This window comes from Panulirus ornatus, chromosome 23 (assembly GCF_036320965.1).
Source record: "Panulirus ornatus isolate Po-2019 chromosome 23, ASM3632096v1, whole genome shotgun sequence".
In the NCBI taxonomy this organism is placed as follows: domain Eukaryota; kingdom Metazoa; phylum Arthropoda; class Malacostraca; order Decapoda; family Palinuridae; genus Panulirus; species Panulirus ornatus.
The window spans coordinates 19,043,078-19,064,638 of record NC_092246.1 but is presented as its reverse complement, the minus strand read 5'-3'; the positions used below and the strand labels follow the sequence as shown (position 1 = coordinate 19,064,638).

The 21,561-nt window shown below is 37.2% G+C and overlaps 2 protein-coding genes across 2 annotated transcripts in view; one reads left to right on the top strand and one right to left on the bottom strand.

Annotated features, from left to right (window-relative positions):
- The window catches only part of Grip128 (gamma-tubulin complex component 5), a 40,426-nt gene extending 31,490 nt beyond the window's left edge, over nt 1-8,936 (top strand). The window contains exons 13-18 of the mRNA XM_071676688.1: nt 3,548-3,895; nt 4,322-4,442; nt 4,855-5,076; nt 6,227-6,315; nt 6,963-7,122; nt 7,810-8,936. Coding sequence (XP_071532789.1) covers nt 3,548-3,895; nt 4,322-4,442; nt 4,855-5,076; nt 6,227-6,315; nt 6,963-7,122; nt 7,810-7,865 — 996 coding nt within the window. The 3' untranslated portion in view covers nt 7,866-8,936. The remainder of the gene's footprint in view (nt 1-3,547; nt 3,896-4,321; nt 4,443-4,854; nt 5,077-6,226; nt 6,316-6,962; nt 7,123-7,809) is intronic.
- A 345-nt stretch (nt 8,937-9,281) lies between these two features.
- pigs (pickled eggs) overlaps nt 9,282-21,561 on the bottom strand; it is a 374,169-nt gene continuing 361,889 nt past the window's right edge. Inside the window, exons 7-9 of the mRNA XM_071676689.1 lie at nt 15,617-15,781; nt 13,481-13,668; nt 9,282-12,364 (exon numbers count right to left, since the gene is read on the bottom strand). Coding sequence (XP_071532790.1) covers nt 11,346-12,364; nt 13,481-13,668; nt 15,617-15,781 — 1,372 coding nt within the window. The 3' untranslated portion in view covers nt 9,282-11,345. The remainder of the gene's footprint in view (nt 12,365-13,480; nt 13,669-15,616; nt 15,782-21,561) is intronic.

Below are 21,561 nucleotides of genomic sequence, written 5' to 3'. Positions count from 1 at the left end.
TCAGTGTTACTCATGGAAGCTGGTGATATTATGCATGAATTCTACTCACATTTATTTGTTAAGGTAATGATTTATGAAATGACATCAGAAATTAGCATGTGGATAATTACTTTTTCATTATGTCGTGTAGATACATCATTGCATTGTGCCATTGTACAAAGGCAAAGGGGATAAAAGTGAGTCCTCAAATTACAGAGGTATAAGTCTGTTGAGTATTCCTGGGAAATTATATAGGAGGGTATTGATTGAGAGGGTGAAGGCATATACAAAGCATCAGATTGGGGAAGAGCAGTGTGGTTTCAGAAGTGGTAGAGTATGTGTGGATCAGGTGTTTTCTTTGAAGAATGTATGTGAGAAATACTTAGAAAAGCAAATGGATTTGTATGTAGCATTTATGGATCTGGAGAAGGCATGATAGAGTTGATAGAGATGCTCTGTGGAAGGTATTAAGAATATATGGTGTGGGAGGCAAGTTGTTAGAAGCAGTGAAAAGTTTTTATCAAGGATGTAAGGCATGTGTACGTGTAGGAAGAGAGGAAAGTGATTGGTTCGTGTACGAAGAGAGGAAAGTGATTGGTTCTCAGTGAATGTTGGTTTGCGGTAGGGGTGCGTGATGTCTCCATGGTTGTTTAATTTGTCTATGGATGTGATTGTTAGGGAGGTGAATGCAAGAGTTTTGGAAAGAGGGGCAAGTATGCAGTCTGTTGTGGATGAGAGAGCTTGGGAAGTGAGTCAGTTGTTGTTCACTCATGATACAGCGCTGGTGCTTGATTCGGGTGAGAAACTGCAGAAGCTGGTAACTGAGTTTGGTAAAGTAAGTGAAAGAAGAAAGCTGAGAGTAATTGTGTATAAGAGCAAGCTTATTAGGTACAGGAGGGTTGAGGGACAAGTCATTTGGGAGGTAAGTGTGAATGGAGAAAAACTGAGGAAGTGAAGTGTTTTAGATATCTGGGAGTGGATCTGGCAGTGGATGGAACCATGGAAGCGGAAGTGAACCATAGGGTGGGGGAGGGGGCCAAAGTTCTGGGAGCGTTGAAGAATGTGTGGAAGTCAAGAACGTTATCTTGGAAAGCAAAAATGGGTATGTTTGAAGGAATAGTGGTTCCAACAATGTTATATGGTTGCAAGGTGTGGGCTATAGATAGAGTTGTGCGGAGGAGGGTGGATGTGCTGGAAATGAGATGTTTTAGGACAGTATGTGGTGTGAGGTGGTTTGATTGAGTAAGTAATGAAAGGGTAAGAGAGATGTGTGGTAATAAAGAGGGTGTGGTTGAGAGAGCAGAAGAGGGTGTTTTGAAATGGTTTGGTCACATGGAGAGAATGAGTGAAGAAAGATTGACAAAGAGGATATATGTGTCAGAGGTGGAGGGAATGAGGAGAGGTGGGAGACCAAATTGGAGGTGGAAAGATGGAGTGAAAAAGATTTTGAGTGATCGGGGCCTGAACATGCAGGAGGGTGAAAGGCGTGCAAGGAGTAGAATGAATTGGAATGATGTAGTATACTGGGGTTGACGTGCTGTCAATGGATTGAACCAGGGTATGTGAAACGTCTGGGGTAACCCATGGAAGGTTCTGTGGGGCATGGATGTGGAAAGGGAGCTGTGGTTTTGGTGCATTATACATGACAGCTAGAGACTGAGTGTGAACGAATGTGGCCTTTGTTGTCTTTTCCTAGTGCTACCTCACGCACCTGCGGGGGGAGGGGGTTGTTATTTCATGTGTGGCGGGTTGGTGATGGGAATGAATAAGGGCAGACAGTATGAATTATGTACATGTGTATATATGTATATGACTGTGTGTGTATATATATGTATATGTTGAAATGTATAGGTATGTATATGTGCATGTGTGGACTGTATGTATATACATGTGTATGTGTGTGGGTTGGGTCATTCTTTTGTCTATTTCCTTGTGCTACCTTGCTAACGCAGGAGACAGCGACAGAGTATAATAAATGAATATGTATGTTATTTATGTCTTTCTTTTTCTTTCATGGGTAAATATTACTTAAGTTTTACTAAGAGCTGACTGCTTGCATGCCCCCATATTTAGCTATATCATACAGTAGTCAGCAAGCAACTGTGTCATGGGACTACAGTATTTTGCAGCCATTAGCAACTCAGGGGTGATGTCATTGTCTTAACTGTTTCTCTTCCTGTGCACTTATGGTTTGAAACATTAGACCTTTTTATGTCTCTAAACTGACCTGCTCCTTTTTAAAAAGCAAATTTACCACCTTCTCATAAACCCATAGATTAATCTGTTTCTTTTCTCTCTCATTTCTTTGTCTTGTTTCAAGGCCAGGTATAAATGAGGTCTTCTGTTTGTGATTAGATCCTTTGACAAAGATGAGATTTTACAATTAGGGGAGCTAGAACGTAGTGCTCACTGTATGTTTTGTTTGAGGAATGATGCCTTTTATCTCCTTTGCCATGCACTGGAGTAAACATCAGTCTGATGCTCATCTGGAGCTGCTTATAGCCAGTTTTTAAGACTTTTTGAATGTTTTTGTACTTACTCATACAGAGAGAGACGTTTTGTAGAGCTAACATGTTGCACTAACCTCACATTTTACTTGAGAAATTTTGTATCTTTCAGCTTTCATATTCATAAGGTAGTTATCAATTCTGAGTTCATCTGGGACTGATTTCAGCTATGTATCAAGTGTTGTTTTAAATGTTCTTGATGTTATTCAGTGCATGTTTTCATTTCCCCTGACTTGATGATTTTAAAAGGCACAGGCAAAAACTTGAGGGGAATGTGCTCCCAGGCCCCTCCATAACTATGCCAGTGGGCTTCTATGATTTAGAAACAACCAGAGGCCTTCCATAGGATTGTAGGTATTGCTGTGTGGTAGATTTGATTGCTACTTGGTCCACACAGCTTATTATGCCCAGGCATTATTAAGCATCCTTTACCAACTGCACAGAACATGTAGCTCCTTGAGAATACAACTTTCCCCACCAATCCATTTTTGCTTTTGCTATTGAATTTAAGGCAGCTGTCATTGTAGCATTGCTACAGCTGAAATTTTTTTGCAGTCATTTTGTAGGACATTTAATCTTAATGGGTGCTCTGTTCAGCTGAAGTGAATATTGTGTTTTCTCAGTCTTACAGGTTTACATGTAGTTTGAGTTGCGAGTGAAGAAGAGTTGGAATGTTATCCCATATTTCTGACATAAGATGGTGTGAGAGCAAGGGTATTGGGTTCAACTGGTGGACCTAATTAGGTAAATGTTTGTTTGCAAGCGAATTTGCTGAATTTTTAGCCATCCGGATGTTTTATGTCTTGTAACTATCCCAGGGAATGCATGATGAACAACAGTCTTAGTAGTGAGACAGACATCCAGGAATTAATTATTATTCCTTAATGTGGGTTTTCAATTTTGTATATAGGTGATGAAAAGTATTTGGGGGGCAAATTTTCACAAATTCTTTTTTAGAGATAAGGAAAAATTCACATGATTATGATCGAAGGATTTTGAATAGTTGTAACTTGTAAGATTACAATATCTGTATAAATAATTGCCATGTTGATCATTTACAGATGGAAAGTGGTGAAGACCTGGATAGTATCAGCCTGACTCTTCACTTACAGTACTGCATTGGTCGTCTTTACCCAGATCTGGCAAAGTTCTTTTCGGTTACACTTCCACCTCAAGGAAATGTGGATGGAGCAGAAGGAACTGAAGATATTACCAAAGAAAGTGAGGGTGTTGTGGGGCCTGAGACAGGGAGAAATGATGGAGAACTGGTTGTTAAGAAGATTGCTGGATCTGTTAAAGAAGTGAAGGTAGACTTTGGAAGACAGCACACCTTGAATAAAGACAGTAAAACAGCAGCAAATGTGCTGTTCTCCAGAGTTGACATACCAGATATAACAATACAGTACCAGGTATGTAGAAAAAGTGTGTGAGGTATTTTACAGCATATACTCAGAAATAGGTGAATACATTGGTTTTGCTCCTTTTTGGGGTACAGCATAAGAAATTTGAATGAAATATGATGTGTCATAAATGATCTGTTTTTCAAGCCCATGTAAATTCTCTTTAGTAGAACAGACCTCTCTGTGCTCATATATCTGACTGTGTGTGTACCTCAGTTTAAGCATTGTACATGTATGGTACCTCAGGGTTACAGGACATATTAAACAAATTATGTGAAAAGGTGAAAAGTCTCCTTTAATAAGGTTGTATCATTGGGAGTATTGTCTTGTCAAAGGACTTCTCACCTTAGATGAGTCTACATTTCTCTGCTATTTGGGTATGTTTTTCCCTCATGCTTTACTTTTTTGGTTCTAGTTTTATATTCCCTTTTCTAGGCACCATGGCCAGCAAATTTGCTGTTAACTGAGTCTGTCATGAAGCAGTTCAATATGTTATTCCAATTTAATCTGAGTCTCAAGAGAGTGACTAATGGTCTGGAGAGACTGAAGTTCAGAGGTGAGAATGTTTCAAATTGCCACCATAGTGGAGCACAGTGCCACTGTATTGTATTGAGTCAGGTCACTGTTTTAATAGAATTCTTATTTTGGTACAGTGAAAGTTGACAGTTAGGACTGATATAATGCATAGATATTTTTACTAGTTTATTATGATATAATTTATATGTTTCTCATGCTTCATGAAACTTATGGGAAAATTATGGTTGTCAGGACAGAAAGTGCAGTCCACAAACTGAAACATATTAAGGTTGCAAATGCAGATCTTGGTTACTGAGATTACACTGCACTTCATTAGACAACCAGTATTTGACCATTAAATGTCTTTTAGATAAAAAATCTTGTAACTCAAAAATGGAGAATGTGGTACACGGTGAGATGTTAAATAATGGGGTTATTAATTCATTTTTCAGATTTAGCGAGTTGGCATGCAGTAATTAGTGCTGAAAGCACTACAGAGGAAGCATCTGGGCCATTGCAGTCTCGACTACATCGATTACAGCTTCTTCGGCAATGGTTATTGTGCTTCTCTCGAGAATTACATGACCACTTTGCTAATACTGTGTTTTTACCTTATCATCAAGCTGTAGAAAAGCTGTTTGCATCAAGACCATCTCTCAGTACAATAATAAATGGTTAGTAGAGTTTAATCTCATTAAGATACTATTGATAATGAGAAGGTCCATGTGTTTCATTTCCAGATAAGTACACAAAATGTCATGTGAAAAGCAGTATGCAATATGAAGCCATCTTGTTTTTGCATTTTTTAGATTTTTTCTTATGGTGAGTTGTCCAATGTTGGAGATAACTCACTATTGATGCTAAGCAGTCAGAGCTAACAGATTTCTTAAAGAGTAAAAGACAAAAAGTCCCTCAGTTGGCAAAGTTATTTGGTAGCATCCCACACCCTGTGTGAGGACATATTGCAAAAAAGAATGTGGTGTACTACACAGTAGTTGATATGTCATTGGAAAATAGCTGTCATAAAAGGATAGCTCCATGTCGCTGATATCAAATTTGAGCTCTGATTTCAATCACAGAAGCATAAAAAATGTAATGTACAAAATTCAGCGTTGAGCCTACATAGGAAGGTTAGATTCTCATTTTTCAAATAAAGTTATCAGCCCTTCAGTAGAGGATTGCAGGAGAAAATATGTTTAGTATTTTTTCCATTATCTGTACTAAATACACAACATTGTCTTTCACTACATTTTACAACATTTACTGTCCATGGAAACAAGTATCTACCTTGTAGTCTTGCAAAATTAAGTTCTTTAAACTGTTCACTTCCTCTCTTATAGATGAGACTGCTTGAGAAGATAACATTATTATAGAATCTAACTGATATGTTGTTACCTTCATTTGCTGTAAAATTGCATTCACTAGTGTTAATTTTGTTTAATTAGTCTTGGGCTTATTAGAATAATCATAATTGTCATCATTCTCTGATAATCATTTGGCCTGTTTTTCAGTTCTCTTCTTCCCAGTGAGGCTAAATGTAATGGGATGGAAGCAGAACTCGCTTGAATCCTGTTACTTTTGATATGATGTAATAATTTTTGATTCCCTCAAACAAGCAAGGATAGATTCTGTGTTTATTCTTTAAAAGGAAAGTAATGATACTGTACAGAGAACACTTACAGAGAACACTTACTAAGTTTTTCAATATAGCTGCAAACTTGTAAGTTTGCTTGAACCATGGCAATGGGTTGCAATTTTTAACTTTAAGGTTGAATATTAATTGCTAGTTTTTTAATTCTATTTTACCTATAAAAATATTTGCAGAACATGAGAGGATGCTGAATAAATTGATTTCTTCGTGTCTGATGAGCAAAAGTGAAAAAATACTTCCCCTACAGATAGTGCTGAGTAAGGTTAGTGAAGTGTTGAGTTAATTACTTTACAGAACTTGAGAAATATTTTAGGGCTTACCTTTCTTTTACATTTCTGGATTTAGTCAGAGATATCCATCAGGCATCCTTGCCCTTTCGTGAGTCTGTGAGTCTGTAAGACTGGGGTTGAAGACCTCAATTTTGATAAATTAATTAGTATGAATTATAAACTGTTTGAAAGTACCATCTATTGAAAAAGTCCTGGATTGTAATGGTACCCCTTATTTTTAGGGCAAAACTTCCTCTTTATCTTCTTATTTCATCCTTTTTTAGTTTAGTTCCCCTGTGGGCAGATTCAGTTGCTCCTTAGTGAGTTTTTCTCCACCATTTCACCTATGCAGAAATGTCTTTCCTCCACTGTTCTTTCAAAGTTCATTTCCATGAGCTCCAGGGGTAAACTACTTCCTTAGTGATTAATTTTATTTTTTTTAGTGTCATCTCTGCTTCCAATTCCATTTTCAGTGGGTGGATGAAGTGCATAGAACATCAGTTCACTCATGCCTTATATGTTCACGTCCCATGTTAATTTGTACTCAATTGTAATAAATGCAAAGGCGCATCAGTTGTTTAATGTTTTTTTATGTTCTTTTTACTTCAATAACTTGATCATTCTGTCCATTTTGTTACAGGTGTTTTCCCTGACCCAGCGTCTAGGAAAATTATGGTTACAAGAAATTGGTAGGGTAAGCAGTGATGAGCTGACAAGTTTAGAAACTCAGTATGCTCAGGTGCACAGGTACATCGTGAATTTCCTCACCACTCTTGTCACCACGCACTTCATGCCACACAGTAAGTATATACTGGAAATGATAGGTGTATATTTGTACAGCACCATTTAGCCATATGTTAGGATCTACAGCATTCACCTCAAGAAATTTTATGTATAGTTTGAAACCTGTGGAATGTTTTAATCTGATTTTCACTAATCATTTGTCTGTCTTCTCTGTCTTTCTGTCATGCTGTCTGTCTCTGTCTTTCCATCTATCTGTTTGTCTGACTATCTTTCTCTCTGAGAAGAATAGTTGCATTCATCAAGCTAGATGTCTGGTGGGCACTTCGCGCTAGCCCTGCTATTATGGTTAAATCTTGTTGTGGGTATTTGTAAATAGGTATATACATACTTTCTCTCTCTATTTACTTATTCATTTATTTGTGTACTCATTCACTTATTTATGATTATCCCAGGAACAGTTTCTGTAAGAGTCCTGGTGTTAACCAGAACCTCTTTCTAATTGCTTTGGAGCTGCAGGAGCTCTGTAAAAAAAGTGTCCTAGAGCTGCAAAATTAGAAATTTCATGTTTTGCCATTATATGGGAATTTACACAGATTCTGTATGGATATCCTGAGGTTGTTTGTGGTATATGTCTCACACATTGCAGAGAAATAAGTCGGAAGAAAAAATTTAGCAACAAGAAATAATGTAAATACTGTGCTCTTCTCATATCCCCTCTTATTTATATCTTTTTATCTTTGCAGTGGAAGGGTTGACTCGAACACTAGTTGACACAGTACCCCTTCTTGTCCATCATTAGTGTGGCTTCCTGAGACTCTTGAAGATTATGATTTTGTGTTTTTCCTTCAAAATGGGATTTCTGCATTATGAGAAATGGAGAGTGATGTAGATCAGTAGGTACCAAAGTATTTTATAATGGTGCATCTTTCTCTAGTAATGTGCCTGATCCATCATATTTTATGTGATTCTCATAACAGTGATATCCAGTCTTCAGAGAATGAGTTCTTCATTACAAAATATGGAATGTAGTCCCAGGCAACAGGTGTCTGAGTATTATATAAAAGGTCTCGTACTTTTCCTGAATGATGTATTATTGAAATGTGGTGATGCTCGATGAATGTCATGAATGGCCTCTACAAACACTATGCTAGATTTGTCCTCTGATAGTGGCCTGTTAAGGGTGAAGCACTAAGAGTCAAGAAGCAGCACTGGAATACACTAGTTATGGAGATTATTGCTGTGGCCACCCCCTTGAGGGAGTTCTTGTTAGGAACAGGCATCAGAGATATAGATAGATAGTGTTCATGGGTTTTCTAGAATATGCTGAACCATCACTGAGTATTTTATGCCACCAATTGTTTGTGGATAGCCTTTAATAAGTATGTGTCTGTCTGTCCTAAGTAAGTAAGGCCTTCACTAGCTATAGTTCAAATGTTTGGCCTTCACAGGTTTTAACAGGCCTCCATCGAGTCTCTAGTAAGCATGATGAAATATTTTACTCGAGTGTTCAGTGTTTGCTTTATTTAGGAAAATGTGGTTTTTAAGCATGTAGACAAGGGAAACTCTATATTCATAGTTCAATAAGCTTTGTCTGAGTAGAAAAGGGCCATACCAGCACATAGATTTGTGTATGTGATGTGCAGATTTTAGTCTTAGTTTGATAGATATTTCAAATATTCTGTAAGCACAGATACTTAATACTTATGCTATAACAAGTACTTTATAGCATTTGTGATAATACTGTTGCTAAGGTGAGTAGCTGTCATATCCATGTCATGACTAGCCTGATCCATGGTGATAATTCTGAAAAAACACTGAATGGAATGGCTTAGTCAGTTTGACGGAGGTGAGAATAAATATTCAGGATTTAGGTTTGTGCTCTTTTGGCATATATCACTGAGCTTCAGCAGAAATGGTATTTGTTGAAATGTGTCAAATATGGTGAGTGAAAATTAAAATTGCTTAACTAGAGAAAATACATCAGTAAGGTGATGGAGTAAAACATCTTGTACATTCAGTGGTAGATCCAATTTTAAACTGTATATATATAGAAACTCAGGATGAAAGGTTTGAATGAAAAATGATAATCTTTTGTCTTTATTAAAAATGTAGATTATAATAACAACCTCTGTGCTTCAGATGACTGGAATATGTCTGCTCAGCTGACTAACACAGAGTACATACATAATTGGGTGGAGAACAGCAGTTAATTGAGTTGTGGGGTGTGGGTTGGGTGGGGGGGGATGGAGGTGGGGAATGGGAAACAGTTTTTCAGTAAGTGAGGTTAAGGTACATCAGCAAATCTGTAAATACAGACTGATAAGTTTACATTTAACTGTAACAGAGCTTCATGATACCCTGTGTTATATTATTTACATATGCCCATCACAGCATTATGAGCCCATGTTCTATTGTGAATAATTAATGATTTCTGGTTACCTCTATTGCTTACCTGGGTCCCCCCAGACTTTCCTCAAACAGAAAAATAAGCAACAAATTTAGGATTAGTATATATGATTTTTAAACTTAAAACATAAGCCATTATATGTCATTATTAGAGTGCAGAAAACAAAACAAAAAGTAAATGACATTATATTTTAGCCTACCTGTGTTTGCAACATTATCATGTGCCCAAGTGCTAGACTGAAGCTAAATAGCAGTGTGAGCAAAATGTTGTAAAGCACTTTTTTCTCTAGGCAGCTCTTAACCACCATAGCTCCTCTAGGCTTCAAGCAATGCCAATGTGATACAGCACCCTGCATGTGCAACAACAACCTAAATGACATAGCTTGATTTTTAACATTATAATTCTAAAACTGGGGGCACTCAAGAAGAATGCATCACCCAAATTCACCAGGTTATTTTTCTTATCTAATAACTCCTTTGAATCCATGATTTTCATATTGCTAATCTAATGATACCAATGAGGAATACTGTTTCTGTAAATCACCTAATACCAGAATTTTTTCATAGAATTTTTATCAGAATACAAGGTTACTTCAAGAAAACTTCAACTGACAGTATTATCAGCAATGCTAAGAGGAGAAAAGAGAGTTTAGTGCAAGACATCTTTGATGACACTGAAATATTGAACCTATATATAGGTAACTCAGTTTTCACGTTTATACACATAACTACTTACATGATTACAGTAATGAAATTCATTCAATATAAAATAAATTTTGGCTAGTCATGTAATTAACAATTATGTTAAAGTATGATGATTCTTTTCAATTATCCATTTCACAAACTGTTAAAAGCAAAGATAGGTTTACTCTAAAAAAATATTTCAATTCACTGGAATCAAGCAAGCAAGTGCTAAGTTCTTATCTATTTCAGATCATATTAAATTTGGGCAAACCATTTCAATTATACATCAAAATGAAAAATTCTGTCTCATTATCAAACCTTATTTGCCGCTAGCATGGCTCCAGAGACTATTGAAAGAATCCAGAGCATTATCTTATTATACTATGGACTTCTGTAGTAATCACTGACTAAATGTAGTGTTCACATCAACAAAGAGTTTCTTAATTAGTTGCAAACAATCCACTCTGGTAGTGATGCTCTGATATGAAGTACAGAATGGTGTAATGCGAAGCATCCAGTGAAAACCAGTTGGCTATTCTAATCAAATATTGCAACCTCTTTAAATAAAGTGACCTAGATCTATGCTTTACATGGAGAGATATCAACAGTGTTTAACAATTTGAGAAAAAAATATACTCAAGAACTAAATTCAAGCATAAGTCTGGATGAAACAAGGCTGTAAAGCTATATACCATTGTACTAAAATGTCAACAGTAATATCAAATTGAATTAAGAACATTATATCTTAAATATTTTTTGATAAATTTATAATTTTCTATTCTACAATCGACTAGTATTTGCGTTATGACACAACCGATATCAAACACATAATAATATCGGAATGTTACTCATTTCATAAAATCAGAAATAATATAAATTGCAACATATCACATGTTAGGTAAGGAGCACCATTCATGTTAGTGTGGTTACAGAGGCACATTGGGTAGAGAAATTTCCAAACCATTCTTGTTAGCATTAGTGGTATTAACTGCCTGTCAGATAGTAAAGATGGTGAACTTGCTCAAAAGTTACACGAAGTCTCTTAGCTCGAGCACTGTTAATCCATTTATGAACCTGACAGTTAATGTTCTTCGGTTCATTTCCCAAAATTTCATCCAAATATCTGCAGGGATTATGTCTTACTCACTATGCCACTTCCACAGCCTTCACTTGTCTTGTTATCACACTGCTATATTTCCGTCTGGCGGGATATAAAGAATGTTGGTGCAGGAATACGGGATCCAACACCATCCTTTCTGGGGGTGACCTTAAGAGAACTATTTGGACTGGTAGACTCAACATTTACATTTATTTTTGGATCAAGGCTCTGACTGCCACTACTTGACACATGAGCATTAACCCAAGAGTTTGTGTATTCCTGTGCCAGCTCTGGTGGTAAGGATTTGCCTTCAGCTGCTAAGCTCTGAGACACTTTTGCCCTAAGGGAATCATATATATCCTTGATGCAGAGGAGAGTATTCTCATCTGGCTCAAGGTCAGCAAGTTGTTGTAACACTGGCCCACTGCTAACTGGTGAAGTGAGGGTGGATCCTGGGGCGGAACGTTTTGGCGAACGATTGAGAGGGGTGGCAGGAGCAGAGTGTCCTATGTGTCGACGTGTAGTAGCTGGGGATGCTGATGCTGAACGTACAGTCCGAGGGGTTGTTGGAGGTTTGTAAGTATCTGCTGTAAGGCTAGGACGTTCCCGGGAAGCTCTCCCACTCCAAGTATTTTTTCCTTGTGGACCACTAGAACCTGATGGTCGCCTTGCTGATGGCCGAAATGATTGACGAGAAGGAGATTCTCTACCTAACATCATAAGACCACCCTCACTAGTAGCACTTCGGCTACGACTTATCATGCGACTCCCTCTATCTTCACTGTTCCGCCGCAATCCAGGCCCTGAATTCCAAGCTGGTTTAGAAGGGGAATTTTCTTCAGGAAGTGATGTTTTCTTAGATTTCTTACTTCCCATAAATGGACCCTTCAGTGAATCAATGAAGGGTACTTTTGACTTGGGTATACCACTTGAACTCTTTAGTTTATTTTGTGATGGAGGGGACCATGTATTGGTTGTGTCTGAAAGTGGATAATGGGGAGGATTGGTCATAGGGTTTGTTGGGGATCTTGGTGGGGTGCTGACTGAGTCCTCAGTTGACATAGATGATCCTTCAGATGACATGTGTGTCATTGATGATTCTGGACGTTCTGCAAACAAAACAGTTATTAGTGTGACTGTTGAAAAAAAGTCAAAATCATTATATAGAAACTGAAAATATTTCTAGATTTGATTTCAAGAAAATTTTGTAGAACTCATTGATCAGTATAACCAAGACCTGAAATTTATCTGAGGTAGTTCATACAAGGGATTGTATTAAATACTTAGTGTGATCCATCACAGTAGTAAAGGTAACAGTCATAAACAAATGACTCAACATGTCAATATATCTTGATGCCTCTTCACTCAAAATTTTATATATTATACTATCCAAAAGTATTTTATCCTTAGGGAAAGGATTGAAAGAATGCTACCAAGTTATCCCCTGCAAGATGCAGAGGTGGCTTAAAAAGGCAGGAGCAGGAGGCTGGAAATCTTTCCCTCCTGTATTGTTACTTTCCAAAATGCAAGGAATCAAGATTTTTCCACTTAAGGGTCAGGCATCTCCTCTCAATGCTATCTTGCAAATGTAGGAAACATAAAAAAGGTATGAAAGAATGATTATAAGAAAAATCTCAACTTGCAGCACAAAAGACCATAATATACCAAATTATGTTACCTACTGGACTAGGCTTTCCAACAATGTCAAGAAATGAGATGATCATATACAAATTTTCCAACAGTGTCAAGGAATGATGTGATCACAGACTAAGTTCTAGACATGTGAGTTGACTTTACAGAATTTGTATGGTACTAGGACCTAATATTTGATAATATTCAGTACTTTTGAACATGAAAAGGTATCTAAAAACTTAAAAATTATTACCAAAGAATTATGTATTTTGACTTCCTTTAAGATATCTTTTGAAACAATATGGTATATACATAGCTACCTAAGGTGTCCTACTTTCATCATGTAGTGAACTCGTAGATAATACAGGATATGCACATGGCGTTGAGAAAACAATGAGTAGGATGGCTAGTGAAGGTTTATCTTGTACGATGAATTATGTATGAAGTGAACCCTACCATAATTTGTTACAGGAATAATAGATATTGCAGGCTATGACGGTTATAAAACAATATGAATGTCTGGCCGATATGTGACTCAATGTGATATTTTTCTGATTTTTGTGAAGAAAAGTAATAATAATGATGTGACTCACCAATCATATCTGAAGTATCAACATCAAGGCTTTTCTTAGGTGAAGGCTTGTGTGCTCTAGTTAGAGACCATGATGCAGCATTACCCTGACTCTTGTAGCCTTCATCACTAACTTCAGAAGAGTCATCACGCCATGCACTTTGTTCATCTTGTGATCCTGAAGTTAGTCCTGATCTTACAGGGTTGTATCTGCAATAATTGTAAGGAAGTTGATGTTGCTGACCTAAAAGTAAGCACAAAAAATAAAAAGAATATATACCTATTTTCCTGCCCCAGAAGCTCATATGAAGCACTGCACAGGAAGCTAGACACATCCACCAGGCAGGGCAATGTGTCAAGAAGGTGGTGTTGTTCAGTGTTTATCTGTATGAGGTGGGTGTGGGGAAACTAACCCTTAAACTGCTCCATTCATTTTCTTATGATGCTCCTCTGAAGATGTCACTAGCAACCTAACAACACAGCTGGAAAAATATCATGTATCACAGTCACTTATGAAGCATTAAGGATGGTGTAACTGTGTCATCATGGCAAGAGACCAGATTTACACATCCACTCTTGTAATAATTTTTAAAACATTTATCTGTATCCCTGATATCCATTCCCTTTGGGAACTCCCACTAAGTAGGAAGCCATGGCAAAAGAGTCTCCAACTATTTCTGTCCTTAAATGCCTCCCTGCATTCACTATTTGATTTTCAGATCAAAATTTTCTCTAGTATCACTGTTTACATTTTTGACCTGATGCTACTAGACTTCATCTGCTTTAAGATAAGTTGTGAAAGGCAACTAAAAGGGGGGGATAGAAATGCCTTCTTTCTTGTTTCAATTTCTAAAATAAGGAACAGAAAAAAGGAGCCAAGCAGGGAATGCTAATCCTCTTGGAAGGCTCAGGCTGGTATGTCTAAACGTGTGTGGATGGAACCAAGATGAGAAGAGAAAGTGAAAAGTAACCTTTGGTAAGGCTGTATCATCATCAGTTAACAAAACAGGGAACAATGTCTTCAAAGAACTTCTCACTTCAAAGCAATCCATCCTATCCCCATTACTGGGTGTAGCACAGCCTTGAAGCTGCAGGAACCCCTGGAGAAGTGGTCCTGAGATATATCGTAAAAATAAATATAATATTCTTGATCAAACTGAGTTTCTTTTTCATTTAAGTAAATATATTCTCTTTATATATGTAGATATATATTTCATGAAAAGAAGTATATAAATGTAAAAAGATAAGTAAATTATAAGTATGGGACATGTGAAATCATGCCTGACAAAAAAAGTTTTGTGTAATGTGTTCAGGTGTATGTGGAATGAAATCACACCAGGAAAAAGTCTATAGTCCTTGAGGTTTTACTTGTAAAAGTCCCTCACCCATCCACATAATCCTTTCCCACGCCAACAAAGAAAAAAGTGTGCTACTTTTTGGGTATTTTCCTAAGTAACATATGATAAAGGGACACTATTTTTGTTTTTTCTTTTCAGTCATAGTGGGGATGCACCATTTTAAGTCAAATGTACAGTTTGAGGGAACTACATTGTCTTCAGAATGATAGCTATATCTAAGGCATGATATGATGAATCAGTGTTTGTAATATTGTAGTGATGAGTGATATCCAGACCACTTTTGAGAAAATATCACTTAAACATAACTATGAAGTGTGGTTTAATAGGGGTCCATGTCTGGTGGGATGGTGTTTAAAACTATGCTGGGAGATTGGATGCTTTGTGCTTATAATGTCATTTAGGCATATGTATGTTTTGTCAGACCTGTTTGTTAGGCAAGGAGGATCTATGAGTATATGTTTTTGATTTTATTATAGTGACTGACTTGGCATGGGTAAAACATGCCCAAATCAAAGGCCATATTGGGTGTAAGAAATAATGCATAACACTAAACATCTGTGACTCCCTGGAATCAATAATTTGCCATGGTATGTTCTCTTTTTTTTCTAACATCTTTCTAAGATGATATTCATCAAAGGTTGTGACTTTTTTCAGTCAATCTTAAACATATGGAGCAACAGCTAACTGGATCCCTAGTTGCAATCATAGTTCATTCTTTATGAATGCAAAAGCAAACCTTCCAAAGACAAGTTGAGGGATGACCAGTATTCTGTTTTAAATATGTGACGTAAATGACTGACCTTCCAGACCCAATGCGTAACAAGCCAGATGGGTCCTGGCTGGCTGGGGACTGTGATCGCTGGCGCAAAGAAGAACGGCCTAAAGAGTCTCGCCTGACTCCTCGCCCTCCTAAACTAGATCTTCGGCGTGGGGAAGGTGAAGAAGGCATTTGGCCCTCCTCACACCTGAAACATATTTGCAAAATGTTGAATATACAGCATGAATACAAATTAAACACATCTTTTCTTATACTGTACTGAGAATTTATCTTCAGCAGATAAAAATATTAAATCTAGAATTCCACTCTTAAAGTCTTGAAGGAATATTTATTATACAAATTTTGAATTCTAATGAAAGCAGATTACAGATTTTGTAGCTCACAGTGAAACATGATTCTAAAGAAGAACAATGATTAATAACTCCTTACATTTTTAAGAAAAGCAGGTCTAAAAGATTTGTGATATCTGTCAGCAATGAGTTTTTATTTTCCTTCTTTTCATCCCAACTATTAATCATCACTGCTTCACATTACATATTATAATCTTTAATTCCCACCTACTTGGTTTGCAAACATACAAAATATCCTCTGGGGGAATTACTTTTGTTGAACAACAGTCCTTAACCCCAGCCTTGCATGCTGGCAACAGGTAAGGACTAAAGGGGCTTGGGCTCCCCAGTTCTACAAAATATATTTCCACAAAAGGTATGTGCCTGTTTGCACTTGATCCACCTTATTTAGGTGGGAATGAAATTAGAGCTAATAAACAGTATTATTATATGAAGAAGTTACATAATTATTTGATTTACAAATAGGATCATTTACTTTCATTGCTGATATCAGATTCACATATTAATTACATGATGTATTTCACTTTGAAGTGATAGTCAAATTAATACAACAATCAAAATCACATTCTCGTAAACTTGTTATTGCTTAACAGGGCAACAAAATCAGTCATAGAATTCTCCATATAACAAACTTGATGAGACTGTCACAGCAAAATCATGATGCACATATCACAAATGATATATGCAAAACATAGTTCTTATGATAATATAACACACAATTTGCAACTGTACGCTTGTGGATATCAAATTAATCAAGTCCAACTTTGATCAACATAATTACAGTATTACGATTTTAAATGCTGACCTTGTAGATAAACCAGATTTCCCTAGTGGTTATCATTAAACACAATGGCAATCCAACTCCAATTTTGTAATCATTTCATATTTAGGACGACAACACCAAATCACATGATACCATAAATCAAACAATTCATTTTTCTGCTGAACTCTCACAGAGGATTATGTTTATCAGATGATGCTAATCACATACTAAAATTCCCCCCAGAATCATAAATCTTTGGTTTCTTTGTCATTCAACAAAAAGTCACAAAAGTCAATCACATCTTGAGGATCTTAATCTTGTGCAAACATCTAACCTTGTCATGGTCTGTCCTTTGTTTGTCAGAGAAATACCACCTTCCTGGAATCTTGACTGTTGGAGGTACATATGGTGTCTTGCAGGATCTTAATTTTCTTTTGTCCAGCATAAATACGTATTTTCAATTGTTTATATTCCCACCTCTCTCTATAAGAAGGATTAACATTTTCTTTGTTATGTTATTTATTATGTGACTTCAAAATCTTTAGGCTGTCATTTATTTCATATCATTGCATGTATTTCTTTTGTCCTGTTGTACTCTACTAGCTTTTCCCACAAGGTTATCATATTCACCTAATCATGGTTTTATTGGATTCTGGAGTACCATCACTTCATCCATTTGCATATCAAATCTGTGCCAATATTGGCAATGTACAGATTTTTCCAACTCTCTTCTACCTTTACTTAATATTTACTGATGCTGCATGTGTGCACTAGAGGGTTCCAACACTTGAGCAATTTCTGGTTTGCTATTTGCCCCTGTTTTCCAAATTACAGTATGATTCTTCATTGGTTTCAACAGCATTAATCCAAACAATGATCTGAATTATTATCTTATGAGTATCTTTGCTGATGGCTAACAGGAATAACATGTAAAATAATGCGTTTGTCAAGTGCCAAAGATGATATTCAGCAAAGAAGTACAGTCCTGCTTTTTGTGCATTATAATGAAATTTTTTGTAGCTATTTCTGTATCCTGTACTACAATTCAATATAACTAGAAAGTATCTTTATATATGATTCAATGAGGAGATTAAAAAAAATCAGAATCCTTGTTAACTCTGAGGTCTTCCAGCTGGTGTCTGACATATACAAGTCTCTATGTGAGCAACGATTATAGTCCTAGCTTTATTTATTAGTACACACTTAAAATGTAAATATGAAGTTAATGCATATAATGTTTTCTCCATACTTTTGAGGAAGTAACCTGTACCCTTTTGCAAAAAGCAACCAACTTTTAACTTATCATGTATATCTTCCTGTAAAGTTTTATCAGCGAGATATTTCATACATTATGGACATTCTCTACATCTGCCATTTGCCTTCCTTTTGTTTCATGTCCTTTCTCTGTTGTCAGTGAAGTTCATTCATGGTGTGGCAGGCCCTCATATGATAAGTCCTGTGTTAAGGGTATTATTTTACAGCCCTTGCACTGTTTTAACCTTTCCATACATATCTTCCATTTTTCCTCAAGGTCTACATTATGCCCTCATCAATCAGCTTGATTTCTCATTCATCAATATCAGTTGACTCAATCAGTCTTAAATTTATTTTTTTGGCCTAACAATGATTCCTCTGTGATGTTTATATTTGATAAATGGAAGGGCTTTCTATGACTCATAAGATATCAATCGCCTCTATACAGTTCAGGGCTGCCAAGAACAGAGACAGGCCCTGGAGAGGGGTTGACATGTGGTCCTCCCTAAAGGCCCCCAGAAATGGGGTTAGTGACAAGTGACAAAAAATGACAATCATTCTAAAATCTATATCTATTACTTACAGTCTCTATTATTTAATCAACTGCTATGTTAATACATTTCATATATCCTCTTAAAAGCCCACCCGAGGCCCAGGCACCGGGATTTTACCCCGGTATTCCCGCCCTGTCATTGGGCCTGCTTCTGCTCTTATTGAGTTTTGTACAAAAGCTTTCTTTGAAGTAGTATGAGCTGCTTTTTCCCTAGTAGAGTGATTAAATGTTTTTGATCCTGAAATCTTTGTGACTTGCAGAGTCCCATTACCTTGATCTGATACTATTACACTATTCTGATGGCCTTCAAATGTGTCCGGACCTGACTTTTCATGAAAAATTTTAGGTATTCTACTTTTTGGTAACTGCTGTGGTATCACTGGTTTTATCTCATTTTTAATCTGAAATTCATTCTCAGATATTTTACTCAGACATTGATCTCTGCCCTTCTCCATCACTTGTGATTTGTTTGCAGTGGCTGGTGAAGTATCTTTGAATTTCACTTCTGTAATCTTTACAAATATGTCTCCTACTCTGTGGTGGGTATCACTTTCTATCGAGATCTGAGGATTCTTTTGAGTTTTAGTAGGTATTGTAACATATTTTCCTGATAATTTATTACCTGAAAGTCTTACATTTTTCCTGCATTTTTCAGTTGAACTATGAGGGTTTTCTGTGGAATTTAGATCTTTTTCAGCTGGATGATAAACTCTTGATTTCACTGGTGACATTACTCTTGATTTCACTGGTGACATTACTCTTGAATGACATGGGAAAGCTCCTTGTGTCTGAGCTCTTTCTCTTGTAGTTTGAAATATTGTTCCACTTATTTCTGGCAATGATGAAGACTTAGCTCTTTCAGAATCTAGTTTCATCTTTTGACTTCTGCATGGGGATAAAATATGATAACCCTTGCTAGGTGTAACAATCCTAAGTACTCTCTGTGGACTTGATGCAAGTGGTAATTCCTTTTGTATCATTTTGTCAGAAATTTTATGAATTTGCACACCATCCTTTTCTGTCTGTGGTGTAACTACCTCAGATGACATCACGTGTGACTGCTGATTAGATGTGAAAGATTCTTCTGTACTTATGTCTGATTCCTTTGTAATCATATTTTTTCCAGCCTGATTTACTCTTTTCTTTGATGTATTGTCTATCTTTCCTCTAGCTGTCACTCCCTGAACTGGCACCAAACTGGATATCTCTTCTAGTTTAGATGTAACAACCCTCTCCTCATGTGCTGCTTCTGTCCTTGAGGCAGTCTCATTTGCAGGTGGTGACATCAACAGCCTAGCTCTGTCCATAGCTTGCTGGATTGTCAGTCTATTTGTAACTGAGTGTGATGAAATGAACTGACCTCCACCTGATCTTTTCCTAAACAAGGGGAATATTCAAACAAATGAAATGGTTATCAAGATTATATATATATATATATATATATATATATATATATATATATATATATATATATATATATATATATATATATATATATTTATTTATATATTTATTTATTTATTTATTATACTTTGTTGCTGTCTCCCGCGTTTGCGAGGTAGCGCAAGGAAACAGACGAAAGAAATGGCCCAACCCCCCCCCATACACATGTATATACATACGTCCACACACGCAAATATACATACCTACACAGCTTTCCATGGTTCACCCCAGACGCTTCACATGCCCTGCTTCAATCCACTGACAGCACGTCAACCCCGGTATACCACATCGCTCCAATTCACTCTATTCCTTGCCCTCCTTTCACCCTCCTGCATGTTCAGGCCCCGATCACACAAAATCTTTTTCACTCCATCTTTCCACCTCCAATTTGGTCTCCCTCTTCTCCTTGTTCCCTCCACCTCCGACACATATATCCTCTTGGTCAATCTCTCCTCACTCATCCTCTCCATGTGCCCAAACCACTTCAAAACACCCTCTTCTGCTCTCTCAACCACGCTCTTTTTATTTCCACACATCTCTCTTACCCTTACGTTACTCACTCGATCAAACCACCTCACACCACACATTGTCCTCAAACATCTCATTTCCAGCACATCCATCCTCCTGCGCCCAAGCCTCGCAACCATACAACATTGTTGGAACCACTATTCCTTCAAACATACCCATTTTTGCTTTCCGAGATAATGTTCTCGACTTCCACACATTCTTCAAGGCCCCCAGGATTTTCGCCCCCTCCCCCACCCTATGATTCACTTCCGCTTCCATGGTTCCATCCGCTGCCAGATCCACTCCCAGATATCTAAAACACTTCACTTCCTCCAGTTTTTCTCCATTCAAACTCACCTCCCAATTGACTTGACCCTCAACCCTACTGTACCTAATAACCTTGCTCTTATTCACATTTACTCTTAACTTTCTTCTTCCACACACTTTTCCAAACTCAGTCACCAGCTTCTGCAGTTTCTCACATGAATCAGCCACCAGCGCTGTATCATCAGCGAACAACAACTGACTCACTTCCCAAGCTCTCTCATCCCCAACAGACTTCATACTTGCCCCTCTTTCCAAAACTCTTGCATTTACCTCCCTAACAACCCCATCCATAAACAAATTAAACAACCATGGAGACATCACACACCCCTGCCGCAAACCTACATTCACTGAGAACCAATCACTTTCCTCTCTTCCTACACGTACACATGCCTTACATCCTCGATAAAAACTTTTCACTGCTTCTAACAACTTTCCTCCCACACCATATATTCTTAATACCTTCCACAGAGCATCTCTATCAACTCTATCATATGCCTTCTCCAGATCCATAAATGCTACATACAAATCCATTTGCTTTTCTAAGTATTTCTCCCTTACATTCTTCAAAGTAAACACCTGATCCACACATCCTCTACCACTTCTGAAACCACACTGCTCTTCCCCAATCTGATGCTCTGTACATGCCTTCACCCTCTCAATCAATACCCTCCCATATAATTTACCAGGAATACTCAACAAACTTATACCTCTGTAATTTGAGCACTCGCTCTTATCCCCTTTGCCTTTGTACAATGGCACTATGCACGCAT